The 25193-nt window shown below is 38.6% G+C and overlaps 1 protein-coding gene across 1 annotated transcript; it reads right to left on the bottom strand.

The window, feature by feature from the left end:
* Nucleotides 1-14: 14 nt before the first annotated feature.
* On the bottom strand, nucleotides 15-24613 carry LOC138840897 (protein Hook homolog 3-like; the record flags this gene model as incomplete). Its single annotated transcript, XM_070041295.1, has 7 exons — nucleotides 15-2621; nucleotides 7438-7509; nucleotides 7662-7766; nucleotides 11484-11584; nucleotides 14519-14601; nucleotides 20545-20579; nucleotides 24526-24613. Coding segments are annotated over 7 exons (625 nt in total), but the record flags the coding sequence as incomplete, so codon positions are not given.
* Nucleotides 24614-25193: the final 580 nt, after the last annotated feature.

Genomic DNA, 25193 nt, shown 5'->3' on the forward strand with positions numbered 1-25193 from the left:
GAAATAAAGGTGATTGTGAGAACTGTCTTAAGTTGTTCTTAGTCTTTATTGTTAAAACTTGATTCATAAACTGGGCAAGGTGCTACAAGCATATTTTGTTGTTTAGGAGGCTGAAGAAAGTGCAGGGGTTTGGAGCCGGAACTGAAAACAGTGAGACCATCTGGAAAGAAGGAAGGAAGGAAGGAAGGAAGAAAGGAGGGAGAGAGGGAAAGAGGGAGGAAGGGAAAGGAAAAAGAAAGGGAAAAAGGAAGGACTTAATATGTTGACCAAGTCAGCTATCTACTCACATGACTTGCTTTATTATTAATTCTTGTTGTTTTATAGTAATAGCAAGAAGAAGCAGTCTTAGACTTTTTTGCTTGATATAAAACAAACCACATTATGACAGCCAGGGATGGTGGTGTAAACCTGTAATCACTCAGGAGGCTGAGGCAGAAAGATTGCAAATTGAAGGCCAGCCTAGACCACATAGTAAAACTCTGTCTTTAAAACATAAAGTAGGGGGCTGGGAAGGTGGCTCAGTGGTAGAGCGCTTGCCTTGCATACATGAGGCCCTGGGTTCGATTCCTCAGTACCACATAAGCAAAAAGAAAAAAGCCAGAAGAGGCACTGTGGCTCAAGTGGTAGAGCGCTAGCCTTGAGCTGAAGAGCTGAGGGACAGTGCCCAGGCCCAGAGTTCAGGCCCCACGACTGGACCCCCCCCAAATAAAACAAAAACAAAAACAAAAAAACCCCATAAAGTAGGATAAAATGGCTGAACGGTTAAAGTGATGGTGTGTGTGTGTGTGTGTGTGTGTGTGTGTGTGTGTGTGTGTGTGTGTGTGTGTGTGTGTGTGTGTGTGTGTGTGTGTGTGTGTGTGTGTGTGTGTGTGTGTGTGTGTGTGTGTGTGTGTGTGTGTGTGTGTGTGTGTGTGTGTGTGTGTTAAAGCACTACAGATTTTAGGTCAACCTTAAAAGATGAAGTATTAATGTAAAATCAAACACATGAACACAGATTCTGAAAATTCTTAATTATACTAAACATGATTTAAAGTTGCTTATATGTAACACAAAAAACTGAATAAAACCTGAATTTTCAAACTGTGAGTACATAAAATAACATCCTATTAGATAACCCATGTAAAACAAATAAACAAAAAAAAATCGAAGCTAATTTCAGAATTTTCATAATTTTTTTGTCAGTCATGGGGCTTGAATGAATTTTCATTTTTTTTTGCTTTAAAAAGTATGGTAGAATAAAAAGGTTGGAGGTGAACTTAAATATTATATGGTACCAAATTTGTAATTAAACAGAAGGCAGTTCATTTTCAAATGAATACTCTTTTTTATATAGCACCTTATAGACAAAGTGCTTCATAATGATTACTTGACAGTATTAAGCAACGTAAGAAACATGTCTTAAAAGGTAAGCACTTTGAGGCAAAATATCCAAGAAAATCTATTCAGTAACAGAGTCCTGGACTAGTAGGTAAGAATTCAGAAAGAATTAAGATAGAAATCATAATAATACATACAAGAAGTCATGTGTATTAAGATGTAAGTAATGCAAAATATTGAGAAAGGAAGTTTATATTAAGGAATAAACAAAACAAATGAGATACAAGACCACTAACTGCCCAAAGAGTAACATTACCTATTACCTGTAAGTATATGAAAAATAAATCTTTTATATGTGTAGAACTGAATGTATACACGTCAAGCACATAACTAGAATCTGATTCTTAGTTACTAAAATGATAGTTCAGAGAAAGAAAAAAAGACAGACTGCCTGAATTTTTCTTGTGTAATTTCTCCCCAATAACCTTATCAATGTACTCAAGTTATCAATGTACTCAAGATAGCACAAAACAATGAATTTTCTGTTTATGTTTTACAAATTGTCTCTAAATATTCAAACAAATTTAATTTCCTATAAAACAATGTGAAAACCATTTTTCTCCCTCTAAATCATTCCCCTAGGTGCCTTAGGAGATTTGATTAGCACTTCTGTCACTGTATTTAAGTTTCTGCAAAAAGTGCGCTTGCTAACCACTTTTTGTAGTATGTATGTTATTTGAAGAGCATCTGGAAAACAATTGAAAATAGACTAATATCATAAAAAGATTAAATTCCCTTCAAACAGACATTCATATAAAGCATGATAACATATAGGCACAATAAAGAATACAAAGTGTGTATCAATTATTGGCAGAAAATCTAATTCATAACAAAGCCTACACCATTGGGGAAAAGGACATATTCATACAAAGTAAAGTATTACACTATTATACAACACTTAAAATTGTACATTTACAAATTTTTGGCACATTAAAAGGAACTGAAAGGACTACAAAATAAAGGACAAAGAAACTGAAACAAAGATATAAGACAGAGAGAAAGCCCTCCAATGAGCAACATTAAATATTGACTTTTGGTGAACTTCCTGAAATGTTGCTATATGTGACACAAGTATGCTTTGATGCAGGTTATTTCCGGCTTCTCTACCTTGCTGTTGCTGGTTGGACATGGCCTGGGTAGGATCTTCTTGCGCTGGTGGCTTGTCTTTGTCTAGCTAAAAATGACTGCCCTGAACCTGTGCTAGCCAGTCTATCTTCAGCTGCCTTTTTATGCAGAGTCATTCCCTTCAACATTAAAAACAAAGAAGAAGGAATCAATGAAAGTACAATATAAGTATAGTACATGCTCACAAAAGAAAATTTCATCATGCAAGATTTAATACATTATATAGCAAAGCACAAGTAATTAAAAATATTAATTCAACTCTATAGATTAAAATGTTAAAAGAAGCATTTTTAGTTCTAAAATTAAGAATAAATCTTGCTTTGGCAAAACTGAGACTTAATTTTTTGGATTTATATTAACCGAAACAACAGATAATTGCAGACAGATTTTTGTAATACATTACTTATATTCTATCATATTTCTCTTTCAAATCAAATGTATAGTGATTTTCCAAGAAAAAAGTGCAATTGATTAACAGCAGTTGATTTACATGGGCTTTAGAAATCATAGGGCATATTCAGAAAAGCAAAATGTACTTATTTCTTAAGATGGAAAGCCAATCTAAGTATTATACATACCATACTTTGTTGTTTTCTTCACTTCAAGGCAGACTTATATTCTTAAATTAAGCAAAATTCTCAATAGCCACAAAAGAAGACCCAACCAAGATCCTTTCCTTGAAGACAAAAGGATCTGTACCTCTAAGGAGAAAGGCGGCACAATTGGTGGGTGAAAGCCCTTAAAAAAGTCAAGTTGCCGGGCGCTGGTGGCTCACGCCTGTAATCCTAGCTACTCAGGAGGCTGAGATCTGAGGATCACGGTTCAAAGCCAGCCCGGGCAGGAGAGACCGTGAGACTCCTATCTCCAATAAAACCACCAGAAAACCGGAAGTGGCGCTGTAGCTCAAGTGGTAGAGCGCTCGCCTTGAGCTGAAGAGCTAAGGGACAACGCCCAGGCCCAGAGTTCAAGCCCCACGACCGACAAAAAAAAAAAAAAAAAAAAAAAAAAAAGTCAAGTTATCTCCAGGTGCTTCCAGAATGTAGAGGAAAAACAATAGTGACAAAAAGGGCTTGAATTTACTAAAGAGAAGATTAGGAAAAGAACAGTTCTGATATTTAAAAATATAAATTGATGAACATAGCTAGGTGCTGGTGGCTTATGCCTGTAATCCTAGCTACTCAGGAGGCTGAGATCTGAGGAATGCGGTTCAAAGACAGCCTGGGCAAGAAAGTTTGTGAGACTCTTACCTCCAATTAACCACCACAAAACCAGAAGTGGTGTTGTGGTTCAAGTGGTAGAGTGCCTGCCTTGAGCTGAAGAGCTGAAGGACAGTGCCCAGGCCCAGTGTTGAAGACCCATCACCACCAACAAAAAATAAATAAATAAAAAAAAAAATTGATGAGCATTTCTAGCCAGAGAAACTCTAAGAACTGAACATAGGTAAAATGGGAAAAAGTGGAGGTTGACAACAAAGGAAAATCCAATCTTTATTTGAGACAGGGTTCCACTATGTACTCTAAGTTGGCCTTGTATCTGAAATGTAGCTCAGGTAGGCCTTGAACTCACATTCTTTCTTCCTCAGCTTTTTTCCTAGTGCTGGAGATAGAGATGTGCACAAACATATCTGATACAAGTTAAAAAATTTTTTTCTTTCGCTGGGTTTTAACTCCCATTTGCTGGGCAGGAACTCTACCACTTCAGACATACTTCAAGCCCTTTTATTTTAGTGATTTTTCAGATAATGGTCTCAGTTTTTTGAAAGAGTTTGGACTCTCACTGTCATCCTCTAAATCACATAGCTGGAATTACAGACGAAAACTACCACACTCAGCTTGTTGGCTGAGATGAGGTCTTACTAGATTCCTGCTTCCAGTAGCCTTGAACAGAGAGGAAGAAGAGAGGGGGGGGAGAGAGAGAAAAAGGGAGGGAAGGAGGCAGGGAGGGAGGGGGAAAGGGAGAGGGAGAAAGAAAGGGAGAGGAGAAGGAGAGGGAGAGGGAGAGGAAGATGGAGAGAAGGAGAGGGAAAGAATGAGAATACTAGGACTTGGACCCAGGGCCTGGGCATTGTCCATTAGCTTTTTTGTTCAAGGCTGATGTTCACTTGAGCCACAGCTCCACTTTTAGCTTTTTGGTGATTAACTGAAGAGTCTCATGGACTTTCCTACCTTGGCTGGCTTCAAACCACAATCTTCATATCTCAGCCTCCTGAGTAGCTAGGACTTACAGGTGTGAACCACATCCTAGCTTCCATCAAATCATTTGAGGATTTGAAGAAAAGTCTATAAATAAACTTAATCTATTAATTTAGATAAACACATCTTATTTACAATACTATAACTGCCAGGCACCGGTGGTTCATGCCTGTAATCCTAGCTACTCAGGAGGCTGAGATCTGAGGATTGCAGTTCAAAGCCAGCAGGGGCAGGAAAGTCCGTGAGACTCTTATCTCCAATAAACCACTCAGAAACCTGAAAGTGGTGCTGTGGCTCCAGTGGTAGAGCACTTGCACTGAGCTGAAGATCTGAAGGACAGCATCCAGGCCTAGAGTTCATGCCCCACAAGGGACAATAAAACAAAAAAATCCCCCCAAAACAAAACAAAAACAAAATACTATGACTTGTCACATTTCAACAATTCATTAAAATTTTTTGTATACTTTTTTTTGGTGTAACTTGTATACTGTGATTCAGAGTTCTACTATATCTCAAGTCCTCTACTCATTTTTTTTCTTTCTGCAAGTATGCAAATCAAGTGCTGTATCAGTAAGCTACATCCCCAGAACCCCTTTATACACTATCCAAGGCCATTCTTGAGCTACTGAATACCTCTTCCTAGTACTCATCATCATTTCTACTAAAACTGTGTAGATGCTGACATTTCTTTTTTTTTTGCCACTCATGGTGCCTGAACTCTGGGCCTGGGCACTGTCCCTCAGCTCTTCAGCTCAAGACTAGTGCTCTACCACTTGAGGCACAGCACCAGTTCCAGCTTTTTCTACTTATGTGGTGCTGAGGAATCGAACCCAGGGCCTCATGCATGCAAGGCAAGCACTCTACCACTGAGCCACCTTCCCAGCCCCGATGCTGACATTTCTGAATGTAACTCTGAAGCATTCAAAACTAGGACTATTATTAGTACCAAGTCACAGAACAAATAATATGTAAAACTATATGAAATTACTAATAATATATGCAAAAATAGTTAAAACTATATGAAATTACTAATAAAAACTAAAATGCAAAGCTATTAAGACTGAGAATACTAAGCTCTGAGAAGACAAGAGATAAAACAGGAGTCAGGATTAACTCCCAGAAAACTTCTTTAATTATGCAGCACCTCCCCCGCCCCTTTTTTCCTTTTGTGTGCTGGTACTGAGGCTTGAACTCAGGCCTCACACTCTCACTTGACTTTTTTTGCTCAAGGCTGGCACTCTACCATGTGAGCCACAACTTCAATTCTAATTTTTGGTGGTTAATTGGAGATGAATCTCATAGATTTTTCTGCTTGGGCAGTCTTTGAACTGTCATCCTCAGATTTCAGACTCCTGAGTGTCTAGGCTAGGATTACAGATGTGAATCACTAATGCCTGGCAAGTTTTCTTTCATTTTTAAAATTGAAATTTCAAGAAATCAGTATTTGATAAAAGAATACTATAAACCTCAAACTTTCTCCTTTAGAAATTGTGATAAAGTCTTAAATATGTAATTTTGACCAAGCCAGGTATAAGTATGGACATGTCATAAAATTTTTAGCAATAGATCAAATCATATTAGGCCAGGGGCACTAGCCTTTAAGATGCAGTATAATTTTAACAGTAAAACAAAACAATGGTAGGGCACTGACGGCTCATGACTGTAATCCTAGCTACTCAGAAGGCTGAGATATGAAGACTGTGGTTAAAAACCAGTCTGGGCAGGGAAGTCTGCTGAAACTCTTTAATTCCAATTAACTACCAAAATGTCAGAAGTGGAGCTGTGGCTCAAATGTTAGTGTGCTAGCCATGAGAAAAAATGCTCATGGACAGCACCAAGGCCCAGAGGTCAAGCTCCAGAACCTGTACACATACACCACCACCACCATAAAAAAAAAAACCAGGGCTGCTCGAGGCCCTGGGTTCGATTCCTCAGCACCACATAAGCAAAAAGAAAAAAGCCAGAAGAGGCACTGTGGCTCAAGTGGTAGAGCGCTAGCCTTGAGCTGAAGAGCTGAGGGACAGCGCCCAGGCCCAGAGTTCAGGCCCACGACTGGACCCCCCCCCCAAAAAAAAAAACAAAAAAAACCCCAAACAAACAAAAAAACAAAACCAAAACAAAACCAATGCCTTTATGCCAACAGTGGAGATCAGAAGTTGAAAAAAATTTGAACTTGTTGGAAACTAGCTGTCATTTCAGAAAACTTTTGAAAAGGCAGTTTTTTCAATGGGAAGAAAAAAAAAGATGACAACAAGAGTTGGGATAAAGTACTGAAAAAATGCAGCATTCCCTATAAAATTCATGGCTAGTCTAATCCACAACAGAATGCTATGAGTATTAGTGTCCTTGCCAAGAAGTTTTGTTGTGTTGGAATATTCAGGATCTGACACTGTTAACATCTTCTATATCCCCTGAGAAAGTAAACTATCCCATCCTGAAAAGGTTACAACAAAGTAGAGCTACTACTTCTTTGTGTGCAGAGCAAACGGCTCTGAGGAACAAAAACTACGCTGACATTTGTCTTTATGTTTCTGGGAATTATGAATGATACTTTCACAATACCATTCTGTTTGTGGGTTATATCTTCTTTGCTGTCAGCAGGGAAGCTTTGTTAGTGTGTTAGGGTGATATTTACTTTCAAGTTCTTTTGTTAAAATTGCTTCTTCAGAAAAGGCAATCTAGTAATTTGATAAACTAGTATTTGGTAAACTTTGCATTATGTTCTGAAGCATTATTTTCTTACCATATTGTACCAGGCACTAACTATGTATTTCTCTTCCATCTCTCTTTGACTCTTCGTTTTCTCATATTCTTTCTAAAATTAAGAACATGTAAATATGTAAAAATACAATCAATATAAAGAAATAATTAACTATGTAAACCAATGGATACAAAGCTTACAATATAACAAGGATCTCAGAAATCAGAACCCAGAATTTTATGGCCCATCACAGTGCAGTGAACTACCTCTAATGAATGGAACAGCCGCTCTCGTTCCTGGAGTTGATTTTTAAGAGCTTGTATTTCTGGTGCTGCTCCTTGATTCTGTTTAGGATCTAAAGTCCGGATAACCTGCCAACAGTAATAAGAAGTCTCAAACTCAAAGAATATAACCTTTAAAAATCAATTAAAGCAGGGGCTGGGAAAGTGGCTCAGTGGTAGAGCTCTTGCCTTGCATGCATGAGGCCCTGGGTTCGATTCCTCAGCACCACATAAGCAAAAAGAAAAAAACTGGAAGTGGTGCTGTGACTCAAGTGGTAGAGCGCTAGCCTTGAGCTGAAGAGCTGAGGGACAGTGCTTAGGCCCAGAGTTCAGGCCCCATGACTGGACCCAAAAAATAAAAAAAAAAATTAAAAAAAAATCAATTAAAGCCAACTGCTGGTGGCTCAGGACTGTAATCTTACCTACTCAGGAGGCTGAGATCTGAGGATTTTGTGGTTTGAGGACAGTCTGGGCAAAAGTCCATGAGACTCTTATGTCTAATTAATCACAGGAAAAATGCCAGAAGTGGGGCCTGGGAAGTTGGCTCAGTGGTAGAGTGCTTGCTTCGCATGCACGAGGCCCTGGGCTCAATTCCTCAGCACCACATAAGTGGCACTGTGGTTCAAGTGGTAGGGTGCTAGCCTTGAGCTGAAGAGCTGAGGGACAGCGTGCAGGCCGAGTCCAGCCCGCATGACCGACCAAAAAAAAAAAAAAAAGCCAGAAGTAGAGAGCTAGCTAGCTTTGAGCAAAAGAAGTGCTCAGGCCCTCAGTTCAAGCCCCAAGACTGGCAAAAAAAATAAATAAAATAAAAAAAACCCTAACCCTGAAAAGGATAGAGTTGGGTATATAACTTAGTGGTAGGGCACCTACCTAATCAATGCCTGAGGCCCTGTGTTTCATACCTAGCAATACAACCATAGCTAAACAAGAACCAAAAAAGGCACAAAAAGGAAAGTCAAAGGCTATTTAAAAAAAGATCAAAGGCTATTTTAAAAAGCACTTTAAAATAAAAATGTATAAAATAATATTACTTTTTCAACTTTTGAATATATAAAGAATTATATAGAAGAATCAATTATAAAAGCTAATTCTGGCTTACATCAATAAATACAATTAAGCAGACACGACGGACAGCTCTCTCCTTTCCCTGCCTCTTCTTTGTTTCAGCTCACCATGGCTTCTAAGAAGTTAGGTACTTGAGAGTGTGTCCTAAAGAGTACAAACATACTACTCTGTCCCTGTTGCCTCCTCTGCTCATATGTGGTTTGGGCATGAGTGGTGGCAGTGGGGTCAATATTGGCTCAACAAATGGAAGACTTACAGGGAAGGCATTTTTTAACTCCTCCTTTCCATTTTACTATCAAAATGTTCAAAGCTATAGAAAGCTTAAACAACAAAAAGGCCATTTACATTGAACATATTTCACCTATTGCTACAATGCCCTATCTAATATATCCTCTTTCTTCTTAATACACAAGCGCAAATACACATACTTGCTTTGGCAACTAATGACCTCATGATATATAACCCTTCAATTCCTGAGCATGCACATCTTTAAATTAAAGAGATTATAGCACATAATTGTGATACTAATATCTATTAGAAAATTTCTTTAAAACTGCCATTACTTGGTTCAAGCCAAGTCCATACTTTCACAGATGTCTCCAAAATGCCTTTTTTCCTTTTGATTACATTTTATTTTAGTGCTAGTACTGGGGCTTGAACTAGGGGCCTGGGCGCTGCTCTTTAACCTTTTCATGCAACGTTGGCACTCTGTCACCTTAGTCACCCTTCCACTTCTAGACTTCTGGTGGTTGATTGGTTAAAAGCCCCTATCTGGGCTGGCTTTGAACTTCAGATCTCAGTCTCCAGAAGTAACTAGGATTACAGACATGAGCCACTGATGCCAGGGTCCAAAATGTCTTTCACACTGACTCTCTCTGCCGCCACTCCAGGACTCAAAAGATGAATGTTGGCAGTTAGTTAGGGCTCTTTTAAAGTAGTAATAGCTGTCTCCTAGTGCTACCAACACTCCACTGTCTATTTTGTTTTCATGATACTTTTATCTTCCAAGTTATCTGACAGCTTAAAGGTATTAATTTGTTCCAATATCTATATCTATAGATATATAGAGAGCCTTATTTCCTTTGACCTGGAAGCTGGTTACAGATAACTGCTGGATTCAGGTTGATTGTCACAGACATGGATATCTTATCAGGAAGCTATAGGGCTTGTTTGTAAGGCCATGTGTTGCTCATCTAATTACTGGCTAAATTGGTAATGGTCACTTCTTTTTTTTTTTTTGGGTCTGGTCCTGGGGCCTGAACTCTGGGCCTGGTCACTGTCCCTCAGCTCTTCAGCTCAAGGCTAGCGCTCTACCACTTGAGCCATAGTGCCACTTCTGGCTTTTTTCTTTTTGTTTATGTGGTGCTGAGGAATCGAATCCAGGGCCTCATGCATGCAAGGCAAGCACTCTACCACTGAGCCACCTTCCCAGCCCTGGTCACTTGCTTTCTATTAAGTTAAATTTTCTCCTTGTTAATTACTAAGTAATTTTGATCACAATATTTTGTTCAGGATTGTTTCTTTCTTTTTTTGTTGGTCACGGGACTTGAACTCTGGGCCTGAATGCTGTCCCTCAGCTCTCAGCTCAAGGCTAGTGCTCTACCAATTGAGCCACTGGACGGTTTTCTGAGTGGTTTATTGGAGATAAGAGTCTCACGGGGGCTGGGAAGGTGGCTCAGTGCTTGCATTGCAATCATGAGGCCCTGGGTTCCATTCCTCAGCACAGTGTAAACAGAAAAAGCTGGAAGTGGTCCTGTGTGTGGTTCAAGTGGTAGAGCACTAGCCTTGAGCTGAAGAGCTGAGGGGCAGCACCCAGGCCCACGACTGGCAGAAAAAAAAACAAAAAGTCTCACAGACTTTCTTGCCTGAACTGGCTTTGAACTTCGATCGATCCTCAGACTTCAGGCTCCTGGGTAGCTAGGATTTCAGGTGTGAGCCACCAGTGCTCGGTTAATTAGATTTCGTGTGTGTGTGTGTGTGTGTGTGTGTGTGTGTGTGTGTGTGTGTGTGTGTGTGTGTGTGTGTGTGTGTGTGTGTGTGTGTGTGTGTGTGTGTGTGTGTGTGTGTGTGTGTGTGTGTGTGTGTGTGTGTGTGCGCGCGCGCGCGCGCGCGCGCACGCGTGTGTGTGTCCCTGTTTAATTTTGTGTGTGTGTGTGTGTCCCCGTTTAATTTCGTGTGTGTGTGTGTCCCCCTGTTTAATTTCGTGTGTGTGTGTGTGTTTTGTGGGGCCCTGACCTGTTTAATAGATTTCGTGTGTGTGTGTCCCCCTGTTTAATTTCGTGTGTGTGTGTGTGTGTGTGTGTTTTGTGGGGCCCTGACCTGTTTAATAGATTTCGTGTGTGTGTGTGTGTGTGTGTGTGTGTTGTGGGGCCCTGACCTCGAGCCACAGCGCCACTTCCAGCTTTTTCTGCTTATGTGGTACTGAGGAATCGAACCCAGGGCCTCATGCATGCAAGGCAAGCACTACTACCACTGAGCTGCTTTCCCAGCCAGGTTTAATAGATTTCATAGTATATCTTTATCACAAGGTTTCCTCATTAGATGTTAATTTAAGTATGTGTATGGAATGTGTGTGTATTTGGGTGTGTTTTGGCAGTACTGGGTTTTGAACTAAGGCTTTGTTCTTGCTAGGGTAGAAATTCTTTCACTTACACCATACATCTAGCCTTATGGGCACTATATTTAGAATCCAATAAAACATGTCCAGAAAGTAGAGTAAGATACCTACAAATGCATACTTACACTTTTGGCTTTCTCTAAGTATTTTTTATATCGTTCTTCCATTTGCTTCATTTCTTCTTCTTTCTTCCGTAAAGCTTCTTGTAATTCTTCAATTTTTAAGGCTGTGGATGAGACAGTAAAATTTAAAAAAAATTATTGAGATTACAAAGGTGATAAACAGAGGGATTACACCTAAGGAGGTAAAGAACACTTTCTCTTTGGACAGTTACTAACCCTTCCCTCACTCTCTTTTCCCCTCTGTTCCCAACTACAAGTTGTACAGTTCATTTTCAACACAGTGAGACAGTGAAATTTTGATAACATCTTTAATATATATATATATATATATATATATATATATATATATATATATATATATATATATATATATATATATATATATTTTTTTTTTTTTTTTTTTTTTGGTGCTGATCCTATGGCTTGAACTGCTGTCCCTGAGCTTTTTTTGCTTAAAGTTAGTGCTCTACCTCTAGAGCCACAGCTATACTTCCAACTTTTTGGTGGTTAACTGGCAAAAAGAGTCTTGAGGACTTTACTATGTGGGACGGCTTTGAACCGAGATCCTCAGACTTCAACCTCCTGAGAAGCTAGGATTACAAGTGTGAAACACCAACACCTATCTTATTTTAATTGCTAAATAATTAACAGGTTTGAGACTGTTTAGTCTATTCTTTTTTTTTTTTTTTTTTGGTTGGTCATGGGGCTTGGGCATTGTCCCTGCACTCTTCAATCAAGGCGAGCACTCTACCGCTTGAGCCACAGCGCTACTTCCGGTTTTCTAGTGCTTTATTGGAGATAAGAGTTTCATGGAGTTTCCTGCCCAGGCTGGCTTTGCACTGCGATTCTCAGATCTCAGCCTCCTGAGTAGCTAGGATTACAGGCCTGAGCCACTGGTGCCTGGCTGTTTAGTCTATTCTTATACATAATTTTCTTCTTCCTCTTGCTCCCTCCTTCTTTTTTTTCTTCCTCTGCCTCTTCCTTTTTTGTCTTTTCTTTTCCCTCTCCCCTCTTTTCTCTTCCTTCTTCTTTCGTGCTGGTTCTGGGGCTTCAACTCAGGGCCTCAGTGCTGTCTTGAAGCTTTTTTAGTTCAAAGCTACTGTTCTATTACTTGAGCTACACAGCACCTTCTGCCTTTTCTTTTTTGTTTTTTGGGGTTTTGTTTTTTTTTTTTTGGTAGTTAATTGGAGATAAAAGTTATACAAGCTTTCCTGCTTGAGCTGTTTTTGAACTGAGAAACTTAGATCCTCCTAAGTAGTTAGGATTAAAGGCATGAGTGACCAGTACCAGCTATACTTTTGTTTTGTTTTATAGTATTGGGGATTGAGCTTGTGGACTTGAATTTCTCAGGCAAGGATTTTGTAACTTAAGCTATATTCCCTAGTCCTTTTTGCTTTAGTTACTTTTTCAATTGGGTCTCTCACATTTATGCTCAGGCCATCTGGCCTAGCCTGTGATTCTATTTTTGGGTCTTGGTCGTGGGGCCTGAACTCTGGGCCTGGGTGCTGTTCCTCAGTCTTCAGCTCAAGGCCTACCACTTGAGCCACAGTGCCATTTCCGGCTTTTTTCTTTTTGCTTATGGGGTGCTGAGGAATCGAACCCAGGGCCTCATGCATGCAAGGCAAGCATTCTACCACTGACCCACCTTCTCAGCCGCAGCTTTTTATTAGTTGAGAAGTTTCTGACCCTATATTGGCCTTGATCCTTGATACTCTTGATCTCTACCATCAGAGTAGCTGGGCATGACTATCATGTCTCACTCATGATTTTTCTTTAAAAACCAACTAATAATTTATTTTCTTATAAACAAGAACTCAAATATTAAAGAGAGTAAGTAAAAAACTATCCTTTGACAGATGAATGAACAAAATGAGTATTTATATAATGCAATATTATTCAGACTTAATTCTAATACATGATACAAAATAGACATTATGTTAAATGGAAATTAAAGGCATTATGCTAAGTAAAATAAACCAGACAGGAAAGGATAAATGTCATATGATTCTACTAATGAGTTGCCTAAAATAGTTAATTCAGAGGCAGAAAGTAGAGTTGTGATTACCATAGGTTAGGAAGAAAGGAATGGCAAATTATTATTTAATGTATGTGGACTTCTACTTGGTAATGAGAAAAGTATTTAGCTAAGTACTGCTGATGGCTATACAATAATGTATATGTACTTACAGTCACTGAACTACACATTTCAAATGATTATTTACATATTTGCTGTATTTTTTAAAAAGCAGAAGCCTGTCCTCTCACTTGCATAAAGAAGTACAAGCCATTCATAGGTTTAAATATCAATGAAAGTGCAAGTTTGTCAAACTTGCACTATGAAAATATCTTACTTCACAGGCATTAGATTCTATTTTTTTTTTTGGGGGGGGGGGTGTCCGGTTGTGGGGCCTGAACTCTGGGCCTGGGCGCTGTCTCTCAGCTCTTCAGCTCAAGGCTAGCATTCTACCACTTGAGCCACAGTGCCACTTCCAGCTTTTTTTTTTTTTTTTTTTTTTTTGCTTATGTGGTGCTGAGGAATCAAACCCAGGGCCTCATGCATACAAGGCAAGCGCTCTACCACTGAGCCACCTTCCCAGCCCCAGGCATTAGATTCTATAACCAAAGAAAAATTTATAAATGTAATTAGTAATTTAAGACAAAGATGATGTATTCTTTCTGTAAATAGGGAAAATTCTTTAATTGCTATAATTTATTTAATTAAAAAAAATTTTTTTTTTGGGTCCGGTCGTGGGGCCTGAACTCTGGACCTGGGTGCTGTCCCTCAGCTCTTCAGCTCAAGGCTAGCGTCCTGCCACTTGAGCCTTAGCACCACTTCCAGCTTTTTTCTTTTTGCTTATGTGGTGCTGAGGAATCGAACCCAGGGCCTCATGCATGCAAGGCAAGTGCTCTATCACTGAGCCACCTTCCCCGCCCAGCTATAATTTATTATAAAGCCTATTTCTAAAGTTATATTACCAAATTCACTATCAGTAAGATAGTTTTTAGTTAATGATGCTAATTAGGAAAAAAAAACTCACAGCTGTTATTAAATCTTGGTTCAAGATCTTCAATAATGGCTCTCTTCTTCTGTAGTTCATTATTGGCTTCATGCAGCTTCTCTCTATAACGAAATACATAACACTATCATACCCACTTTTGTTTTTGTTTTTGTTTTTCACTTCACATTAAAGATTCATATTCTTTATTCTTGGAATACACTTGCATTACCTAGAAGTGCTATAAGAAACCCAAATCAGGGCTGGGAAGGTGGCTTAGTGGTAGAGTGCTTGCCTTGCATGCATGAGGCCCTGGGTTCAATTCCTCAGTACCACATAAGCAGAAAAAGTCAGAAGTGGCTCTGTGGTTCAAGTGGTAGAGTGCTAGCCTTGAGCAGAAGAGCTGAGGGACAGTGCCCAGGCCCAGAGTTCAGGCCCCACAACCGTCAAAAAAAAGAAAGAAACCCAAATCAACATGAATTTACTGTATAACTAAATAAATTTAAAGACAAAAATATCTCTTTTGGACTGAAAAAGTAGTTAGTTCTTCTACATAAATGTATATGAGGGTACAGATTGGTTTTTTTCCCCCTAGGAATGAAGGTATAAAAATTTAAACTTTTAGGCATTTCTAAGGAAAACCTTTTTCCAAAAACAAAGTTCTAAAAATCAGGAATAACAAGGGACACTACACATCAATAAAAAGAATGAACAGGAAACCATTTAAATAAATTTTACAGAACAAAAGTATGTCAGGGGATTAATACATGATGTCATTTATACAAGGTTGCAGAAGTGTCAAGACTTTAAAAAGTAATAACGATCAGTATTGTGTCTGGTTTAGGGATGTAATCAATCATCTGGGAGGGAGAAGGAAAAATCCTGTTAGGTGGCTATATTGATATGTCACTTAAATATGGAGGTAAACACTCATCAAGTTGTGCTGTTATGAGCTTAGGATATGAACTATCCTGTATGCATGCTATATTCCAAGATAAAAGAAAGAATTAACACAAGATATTTTCCTGGTCTTTATATGATATATAGTAATTTGCATAATATGTATAATTCTCTGCAGTATTTAATTCTGATACTAAATAATAGGAATAGGAAAAAAGGCTATAAAGGTGAAAGACAGAAAAAACTGATAAAAATGGAAAACTTTGTAGTTTAATTCTCATAGTTTTCATGCATACTACTATATTAAAGCCTTTCACGTGTGTGTGTGTGTGTGTGTGTGTGTGTGTGTGTGTGTATGTGTGTGTATTTGCTGCTGCTGCTGTTGTCGTTAGTTGTGGAGCTTGAACTAGGTAGGGGCTTGGGTGCTGTCCCTGAGCTATCTTGCTCAAAGCTAGTGCTACTGTTTTGAGCCACAGTGCCAATAATTAGTTTCTGAAGATGTGACATATACAATACAAATATATGCAGCTTAAAGAAGTATAAAAACCACTGAGAATCAGTAGTAGGTTGACATCTGTAATTCTAGCTAGTCAGGAGTCTGAGATCTGAGGATCACAATTCAAAGATAGCTTGGGCAGACATCTCCAGATTGGAAAATCTAAATTTTATCTCTAACCAGCAAAAAGTAAGAATTGGCGGTATGGCTCAAGTGGTAGAGAGCTAGCATGAGTGAAAAAGCTGAGAGCACAGGTTAGAGTTTAAGCCCCTATTGGCACAAAAAAGAAAAAGAAAAGAAAAAAGAAAAAGAAAAACAAAAAAAATGGTCCGGTGAATTACCACTAGGTTCCAAACAAAACTCATCCAAAAACTTTAGAAGTCATACATCTCTATGTTCTTCCCAGGGGTAACCAAACACCAAACTTTTTAATCAGTCCTATGATTTTTCTTTTTGCCAGTCCAGAGGACTGAACTCTGGGCCTGGGCACTGTCCCTGAGTTTCTTTTACTCAAGGCTAGCACTCTACAACTTGAGACACAGCACCAGAATCGAACCGAGGGCTTCATGCATGGTAGGCAAGCACTCTACCACCAAGCCACATTCCCAGCCCCAAGTCCTATGATTTTTATGATGCTTTTATTACTCCTAGACAATATAGTTTAATTTCTCCAAACTTCTGCTTTATATTTTACTTATTATGTATATGTCTTCTACATGATACCTATTACGCATGGATAACGTCATCTCCAGAAATCTCAGATATAGACAGTGGAACTGATATGTCAAATAGAGTATTGTGAATGAAAATCACCATTGCGTAACATCTTTAGTAACACTAGTTGTGATTTTTAAAAAATATTTATGCGGGCTAGGAATGTGGCTTAGTGGTACTGCTTGCCTAGCATGCATGAGGCCCTGGGTTTGATTCCTTGGTACCACAGAAACAAAAATAAATAAATGAAAATTAAAAAAAAGAAGTACATTGGAGATTTTCAATGGATACATTTTAAAAAAGAAAAAAAATTCTATGAGATTGACCATTGTTTGAGATGTAAAGAAGTCCTGTAGTGAGTTAAATTGTGTCTCTCACATATAAGTTAAAGTTCTAACCTCTAGAGCCGGGCGCTGGTGGCTCACGCCTGTAATCCTAGCTACTCAGGAGGCTGAGATCTGAGGATCGCGGTTCAAAGCCAGCCCGGGCAGGAGAGACCGTGAGACTCCTATCTCCAATAAACCACCAGAAAACTGGAAGTGGCGCTGTAGCTCAAGTGGTAGAGTGCTCGCCTTGAGCTGAAGAGCTGAGGGACAGCGCTCAGGCCCAGAGTTCAAGCCCCACGACCGACAAAAAAAAAAAAAAATAAAAATAAAAGTTCTAACCTCTAGTACTATTTGGAAATTGAGTCTTTATATGACCTCATCAACAAGAGGTAATACTGGACTAAGTTGGACACTAATCTAATCCCTAGTGTCCTCATAGAAAGGCTATGAGAGGGGGCTGGGAAGGGAGCTCAGTGGTAGAGTGCTGGCCTGCATGCACAAGGCCCTGGGTTCGTTTCATCAGGACCTTATACGCAGAAAAAACCAGAAGTGGTGCTGTGGCTCAAGTGGTAGAGCGCTAGCCTTGAGCTGAAGAGCTGAAGGACAGTGCCCAGGCCCAGAGTTCAGGCCCCATGACTGGACACCCCCCCAAAAAAAAAAAAAAGTCTCATGGACTTTCCTGTCCAGACTGGCTTCCTAATTGCGGTCTTCAGGTCTCACATTCCTGAGTAGCTAGGGTTACAGGGCAGAGCTACAGGCACATGACCAGTAGTTCTTGCTTATCTGTGGTTTTCCATCCAATCATTGTAGTTGTTCATGGTCAATTATGGTCCAAAATGTTAAATGGAAACATCCAGAAATAAACAATACATAAATGATGTGCTGAGTAGCATAATGTAGTTTCCTGTGGTTCTCTATGATAATTCTCTATGGATAATACTGGGTTCAGTACATCCACACTGTGTAGGCTACTTCCTATTAGTCAATTAGTGGATCTTGGTTGTCAGATACAGTGTCAGTGAATCAGTATATGGTTACATTGTCCTATTTTTTTTATTATTGCATATTGTTGTTAATCTCTTACAGGGCTTAGTTTATAAACCTTATTACAGGCCCAGAAGCATAGGAAAAAACATAGTATGTAAGATTCAGAAGTAATCCTGGTTTCCCACATGCCCTGAAGATGGAAGATCAGCATTTGAAGATGGAGTGGACCTTTAAGGAACACCAAGGATTGTCAGCAGCCTCCGGAAGCTAGGAACAGACACGGAAGATTCTCCTTCTGAGCTTCTAGATTTTGATTCATAGCTTCCTTAGCTATGTGTCATTAGTTTTCTGTTGTCTTTATGGTAATTTTTATGACAGTCATATGAAACTAGTAAGTCTCCATCTTCAGCAATAAATCCATCCTAATGAAGGTATTTTTACCATGTAAATGACTGAATACAGAACAATGACTCATTGGTAAGCTAATTTGTCATAAAATAATGAGGGGAAAAACACAAAAACAAAAACAGAATGCTCATCCTATGTGTACCAAATTCTTATCCTTTACAAAGACAGGAAAAATACTCTTTGTTTTTCTAATATATAAAGAATCTACTTATTTTTAGTTATCATAAGTCTCATTTACTAGGTGTATTGTACATATATCTCCCATATTTAAAAACATTGGACTAGAAGGGAGGCAAACAAGCAGAGGGGGAAGGAGGTCAAATATAATAATTTATCCTGTGTGAAAGTGGAACAAAGAAACTCAGTGAGACTGGTTGAAGAAGTGGGTTATAGGGAGGAAAGAGAAGGATGGTGGTGATTGATCAAGATGTATTTATGGATATGAACAACATATTCATAAATGGACGTGTTAAAATGAAAGACCCTTGTACAACTAGTTGATGCTAATAAAAACCTGAATAGTACAAGTAAAATTTCCAGGGTATAGACTGTTGTTCAAATCATAGTGTAACAAGTTAAAATCATCTTTGTGGTGAAGGTGTTTGGTTTATGCAGTGTAACATTTAACACTCCAACAGACCATCAATGCATGATAATCACATGTTTATTTCCTGCAAGGAGTTTTGCTACAAAGTGATAAAAAGAATTAAGGTTATTACTGGGTGTCAGAAAAATTATTAACATCCCTAAAATTGTGAATAAAGATAGATAGATGAAATTTCTTTATGAAATATCAGAGTTAATTCATCTTTTTGTTTTTGTTACAGTACTGGGGCTTGAACTCAGGGCCTAAGCACTGTCCCTCAGGCTCTTACACTCAAGACTGGTGTTATACCACTTGTGTCATTGCTCTACTTCTGGCTTTTTTGGTGGTTAATTGGAGAAGAGAGTCTCATTGACTTTCCTTACTCTGGGCTTACTCTGAACTGTGATCCTTACATCTTAAACCTCCAGAGTTGCTAGGATTAAAGATGTGAGGAAGTGGTGCTATGGCTCAAGTGCAAAGGGGTTCAGTGCAGGCTGTGAGTTCAAGCCCCATGATCGATTAAAAAAAAAAAAAAGGATGTGAGCCCTAGCACCCAGCTAAAAATATTCATCTTTTGTAACTTAAGGAAATACTTGAAAATGTTACTGGTAAGTTTTATATTTAAATTTGTTAACTCTAAGTAGTTGTACAATGGGTTTTAATTCAACATGTCAGTTAAGGTATGTACTATTATAAACATATTGAAAAAGGAATCTTCAGGTGGCTACCCTCTAGGGTTGATAAACTGCAGCTTGTAGTCTTTTTTTTTTTTTTTTTTTTTGGTCTGGTCGTGGGGCCTGAACTCTGGGCCTGGGCGCTGTCCCTCAGCTCTTCAGCTCAAGGCTAGCACTCTACCACTAGAGCCACAGTGCTACTTCCGGCTTTTTTCTTTTTTGCTTATGTGGTGCTGAGGAATCGAACCCAGGGCCTCATGCATGCAAGGCAAGCGCTCTACCACTGAGCCACCTTCCCAGCCCAAGCTTGTAGTCTTATAGGCAGTTGAATACCTATCTTTGTATATGAAATTTTATTAGAATATAGTCACTAATGCATTTGATACTGTGCATGACTACTTTCAAGCTACCATGCAGACTATAGGGACAGAGGCCACGACCAAAGTAATTATTATATAGCCCTTCAAAGGAAAAATTTCTTGGGCTGGGAAGGTGGCTCAGTGGTAGAATGCTTGCCTTGCATGTATGAGGCCCTGGGTTCGATTCCTCAGCACCACATAAGCAAAAAGAAAAAAGCCGGAAGTGGCACTGTGGCTCAAGTGGTAGAGCGCTAGCCTTGAGCCGAAGAGCTGAGGGACAGCGCCCAGGCCCAGAGTTCAGGCCCCACGACCGGACCCCCCCTCCCCCTCCCAAAAAAAGGAAAAAGTTCTTGCCTTTTTTGTTTAGCATCAAAATTCCTAACTATGATTATAAAGATTTCAACAAGATATGAAGCATAAAATGTGAGAAAATAGTTCAAACAGTCACTGTTCAGAGCTATAGATGTTGGATGGAAATGACATTGTAAACACTATTAATATGCAGCAGAATTACCTTTATCATCAAGGACACACATGCCATTGCCTAAGACCTCTCCAGCCCTAACACAAAGACCTTATTCCCAGAATAGAATGAGTTTTGACAACTTTTCTACTTACAGATGTTCTTCAAGCTTCTTTTTTAGAAGTATTGACTGAAAATGAAAAATAAAAATTAATTACTTGAAAATTTTAACCAACAAATTATTTTTAAAAATTTAAAAATATAGTAGAAACAAAGTTTGCTCTCAGTAATTTCTTTGGTCAAAGAGCTCAAAAAGCAATGTATTCTAGTTTACTTCTCTTGAATAAAAGAAAGCCGTCCGTAAGTGCGGGTGATTAGTATAAAATACCTAGAAATGGAATATTTAACTCCTTTACTGATAGTCAGATAAGGACTTTCAAAGTAACTTTCATAAAGATTCAACATTCCTGGACTCAATAGGCCAATAAATACCCTAATAATAGACTTATCCTAAGACAGACTTATCTTCTGTATTTTTATCCTTGTATCATAAGATCTTGGATCAATTTCCATATATGTACAGAACTATGTACATTTTCACTTATGCACAGTTATAAATAATTTACAAGATGGGATGGGAAATGTGGAAAATGGCAATTATGCACAGATTTTAATTTGGTGGTGAATGCAGCTTAGACTTGATTTAAAAAAAAAAACTTTCTCCTGCTAGGCACCAGTTAGTTGCTCATGTCTGTAATTTCAGCTACTCAGGAGGCTGGTATATGAGGACTATGGTTTAAAGCCAGCCCAGGAAGGAAATTCTGTGAAACTCTTATTTCCAATTAACTAGCCTTAAGCAAAATAGATCAGGGACAGCACCCAAGACAGCCCCAGGACTAGTAGACACACACACACACACACACACACACACACACACACACACACACACACACACACACTCTCTCTCTCTCTCTCTCTCTCTCTCTCTCTCTTCCTGAAAAGCATATTAAAATACAAAAAGACAATAACTTCACTACTTTTGATTATTGCTTATTTTCTTTAGTACAGAGGATACAATGTAATGTTTTAAAAAGTTTAATTATGTACAAAATGTATATGTACAAATTAATTAAACTCTAACAGAGTTAATTTTAACTCTTAGTTGATGTTATAATACTTAAATATGCCAAGCACTATGGTAGAGCATGTCATGTACAAATGCCTCGTATATATATCTGACAACACTGTAATATTAGCCCCATCTTACAAAGGAGTAAGATATGACTGAAAATATTTACTAGCTTTTAAGTAGCAGATCTCAATTTAAAACCTACGTTTTCTAGTCTCCATAGTCTGCTCTCTCATCTTTTCTATGCTACAAGGTCTCTCCAAAGGGAACACTGGTACGGTTAAAATGTGTGCAAGAGGGCTGGGAAGGTGGCTCAGTGGTAGAGCGCTTGCCTTGCATGCATGAGGCCCTCGATTCGATTCCTCAGCACCACATAAGCAAAAAGAAAAAAGCTGGAAGTGGCGCTGTGGCTCAAGTGGTAGAGCGCTAGCCTTGAGCTGAAAAGCTGAAGGACAGCGCCCAGGCCCAGAGTTCAGGCCCCAAGACTGGACCCCCTCCCCCCCCCCCAAAAATGTGTGCAAGAAGAGGCAGATTGCAATTGGAAGCTATTATCAAAGTAACTTACATAAATAAACTATCGAAACAGCAAGGTATGGGTGAGATGTGGGAAGAGACCCACATCTCAAGAACAGACTTTTCTAGGGTTTAACTTTTTATAACTTTTGTTTTTGTGTGCTGGTTCTGGGGCTTGAACTCAGGGCCTGAGTGATGTCTCTGACCTCTTTAGCTCAAGGGTAGTGCTCTACTTCTTGAGCCACAGCTTCACTTCCAGATTTTTGGTGGTTAACCAGGGATAAGAGTTTCATTGACTTTCTTGTCCTGGCTGACTTCAAAGGAGGATCCTTAGATCTCAGCCTCCTGAGTAACTAGGATTATAGGCATGTACTACCATCACCTGGCTTTTACTAAAAGATTCATTTTGCATACAATTGTCTTAATTTAAAATGTCAGTATTGTCACCTATGATATCAGATAAATATATAAATCTAAGAAGTAGTAAATACATGAAAACAAGCAGAAAGCCATACTTACAATAGCCTTGAGCAGAAACCATGCCAAGAGACAGAGAAGACATATTAGTATGAAGCAAACACAGCAATCAAGAGAAGTAACAATTTAGTAATTTATGAACATTAAGTAAAAGATACATTTTTTTCCCGCAGAACTGTACATTTTCATTCTTCTATGGATTCCTCATCCTGTCTTGTTCTCTGGAGTTTTATATACTGTGGCTATCTCAAATTATCCATATGATTAGATCTAACAAGGCTTTTCTGCACCCATACTAAAAGCAAATGACATAAAAATAATAAAAAATATGCAAAAAAACCTACTCTGACCTAAGATATGAGAAGACTGTTACAGAAAAAGGCAGAAAATTATGTTGCTCTTCACAGAGGGGACCAATCCATCTGGAAGGTTACTCTTCAAATACAATACTGTAGGTGAGTGAAGAGAAAAGCAAGACAAAAACCATCAAGGCATTTGAAGAAGCCTTGAAACAGAGTTTTCACCTGAATCTAGTCTACAGACAGAAAAGAGCTCAGAGGGAACTTCTGCTTAGGTTAGAACCAGATAACATTACCAGATAGGCTGTGGCAAACTTCCTTCCTTCCTTCCTTCCTTCCTTCCTTCCTTCCTTCCTTCCTTCCTTCCTTCTTTCTTTCTTCCTTTCTTTCTTTTTCTTTCTTTTTTTTTTTTTAAAAAGGAATAAACTCGGCTGGGCTCAAACTGTAATCCTAGCTACTTAGGAGGCTGAGATCTAGACAATTATGATTCAAAGACAGCCTGGAGATGTGGCATAAGTGGCAGAACACCAGTTTATTTCAATGGAAAAAAGATAAGTAGGTTTATACTCAAATGCCAGAGATCATAGCAACTTACAATTTAACAGGAAAACCAAACAGCTGGCTGAAGCAAAGATGGATCAGCAAAATTTGCTTCCCCCCTACATTATTTTGAGCACTTTATAAGTCTTAGTTATACTTTTCAATAAATGTAAAGGATTTGCCAGTAATAACTTATTTATACTTTGACTAGAAACTGAGTAACAATGTACTATCTAATCCCTGTAAAGGATGGTTTGCATGTAGAAATGAAGAAAACCATGGATTTCCTGTCTTCAACAGCTCAACACAGTGTTATTTTCCATGGAGTATATGCCATCACAGAAGAGTTGTGCTGTAATATGTAGAGTACTAAAGAAATCTTTAAAACTTCAGCATGGGGAAGTAGATATGTAGGAGGAATTTAAAATTACAGAGATATTGGCATTCTAGGGATGGCATTATTTTCTTAAATATCAAGTTTGCACTAAAAATTACCAGTGAAACATCCCTCTCTCTCTTTCTGCCCTAGGGTTTGAATGCAGAGCCTCGTGCTTGCTGGACAGGTACTCTACCCCTGAAGCCATACCTTTTTTTTCTCTCTTTCCTTTCCTGCCTGCTTCCTCCTTTTTCTCTCTCATATTCTCCTCTCCTACTAAGGCTTCAACTCAGGGCCTCATGCACTAAGCCACATTTTCAGTCCAGCTTTTCTTCTAGTTAATTGATGATAAAGTCGGGTGAACTTTCCTGCCTGGGCTGTCTCGAAATCAGTTTTGGGCCTCTTGAGTAGGTAGGATTACAGGCATGAGTCATTGGTTCATGGCTCTCTCTCTCTCTCTCTCTCTCTCTCTCTCTCTCTCTGTCTCTCTCTCTCTCTCTCTTTTGTTTTCATTTTAACCAGAGAAAAAAAATCCCCATATTTTGCCTTGAAGTTGAAATTCAAAACATAAAGTCTCAATTCCTTAGCTGATAATTTTTCAGCAAAGTAAATATGAAAGAGTCAATATAGTCTGGGCCTTTTCACAAGGAATGCTAGAAAAAGGAAAAAAAATGTGTCTTTTTTTTTTTATAACTAGTATAACACCAAATTATTCTGATAGAGACCATCTTCCAAAAGAAAAGTTATGCTTTTCTCAACATTTTGAAAATTTTGGACCATGGTAGTGCATATTAAAACTTACATCTTCTGCTTTAGAGCCTTGATCCTGTAAAGATTTTTGTAGTTCTTCAACTTGTGATTGCACTTCTAGAAGTCTTTGATTCACGAGCCTAGAAATCAAATATACATTAATTTTTCTAAGTATAGGCTTGTTATACCATTTTTCCTTTGGCTGTCTTATTGATTACAGAGAAAGCATCATTAACAAATGAAAGCCTAATGTTATAAATAGCAGCCTCATTTATGAGTAAAGTTTATTTTTCATATGCTTCAAATTTGTTTTTTTCCTCTTCCTTTTCTTGGTAAAACATAGAGCTATACATACGTACGTACATACATGCACACAATACATATATACACAAAAATATACATATATAGTTCGATTAAAAATGCAGATAAGAAAACAAAACAAAACCAAAATATACACAAAACCCAAAGGAGTACAGTACATATAAAATTTAGGACACTATAAAGTGTCTCCAATTTCCAATGAGTTGGCTAACTCTAGAGCTAGAATCCCAGTGCCACGTGTCTGAAAGCCAGAGACCTATTCTTCTGGCCTTGAGGATATTACAGACTGACTAGCACAGGGCCTCAACAGGCAGGGTGGACTGTAGTTCTAACACACCCTCAGCTTATCAACTTGGGTATGTGCTCTGCCTTTTTACTTGAATCTTAAAAGTGTGACTG

The sequence above is a fragment of the Dipodomys merriami genome, unplaced genomic scaffold, assembly GCF_024711535.1.
Source record: "Dipodomys merriami isolate MVZ:Mamm:240054 unplaced genomic scaffold, mDipMer1.0.p SCAF_3058, whole genome shotgun sequence".
Lineage (NCBI taxonomy): Eukaryota > Metazoa > Chordata > Mammalia > Rodentia > Heteromyidae > Dipodomys > Dipodomys merriami.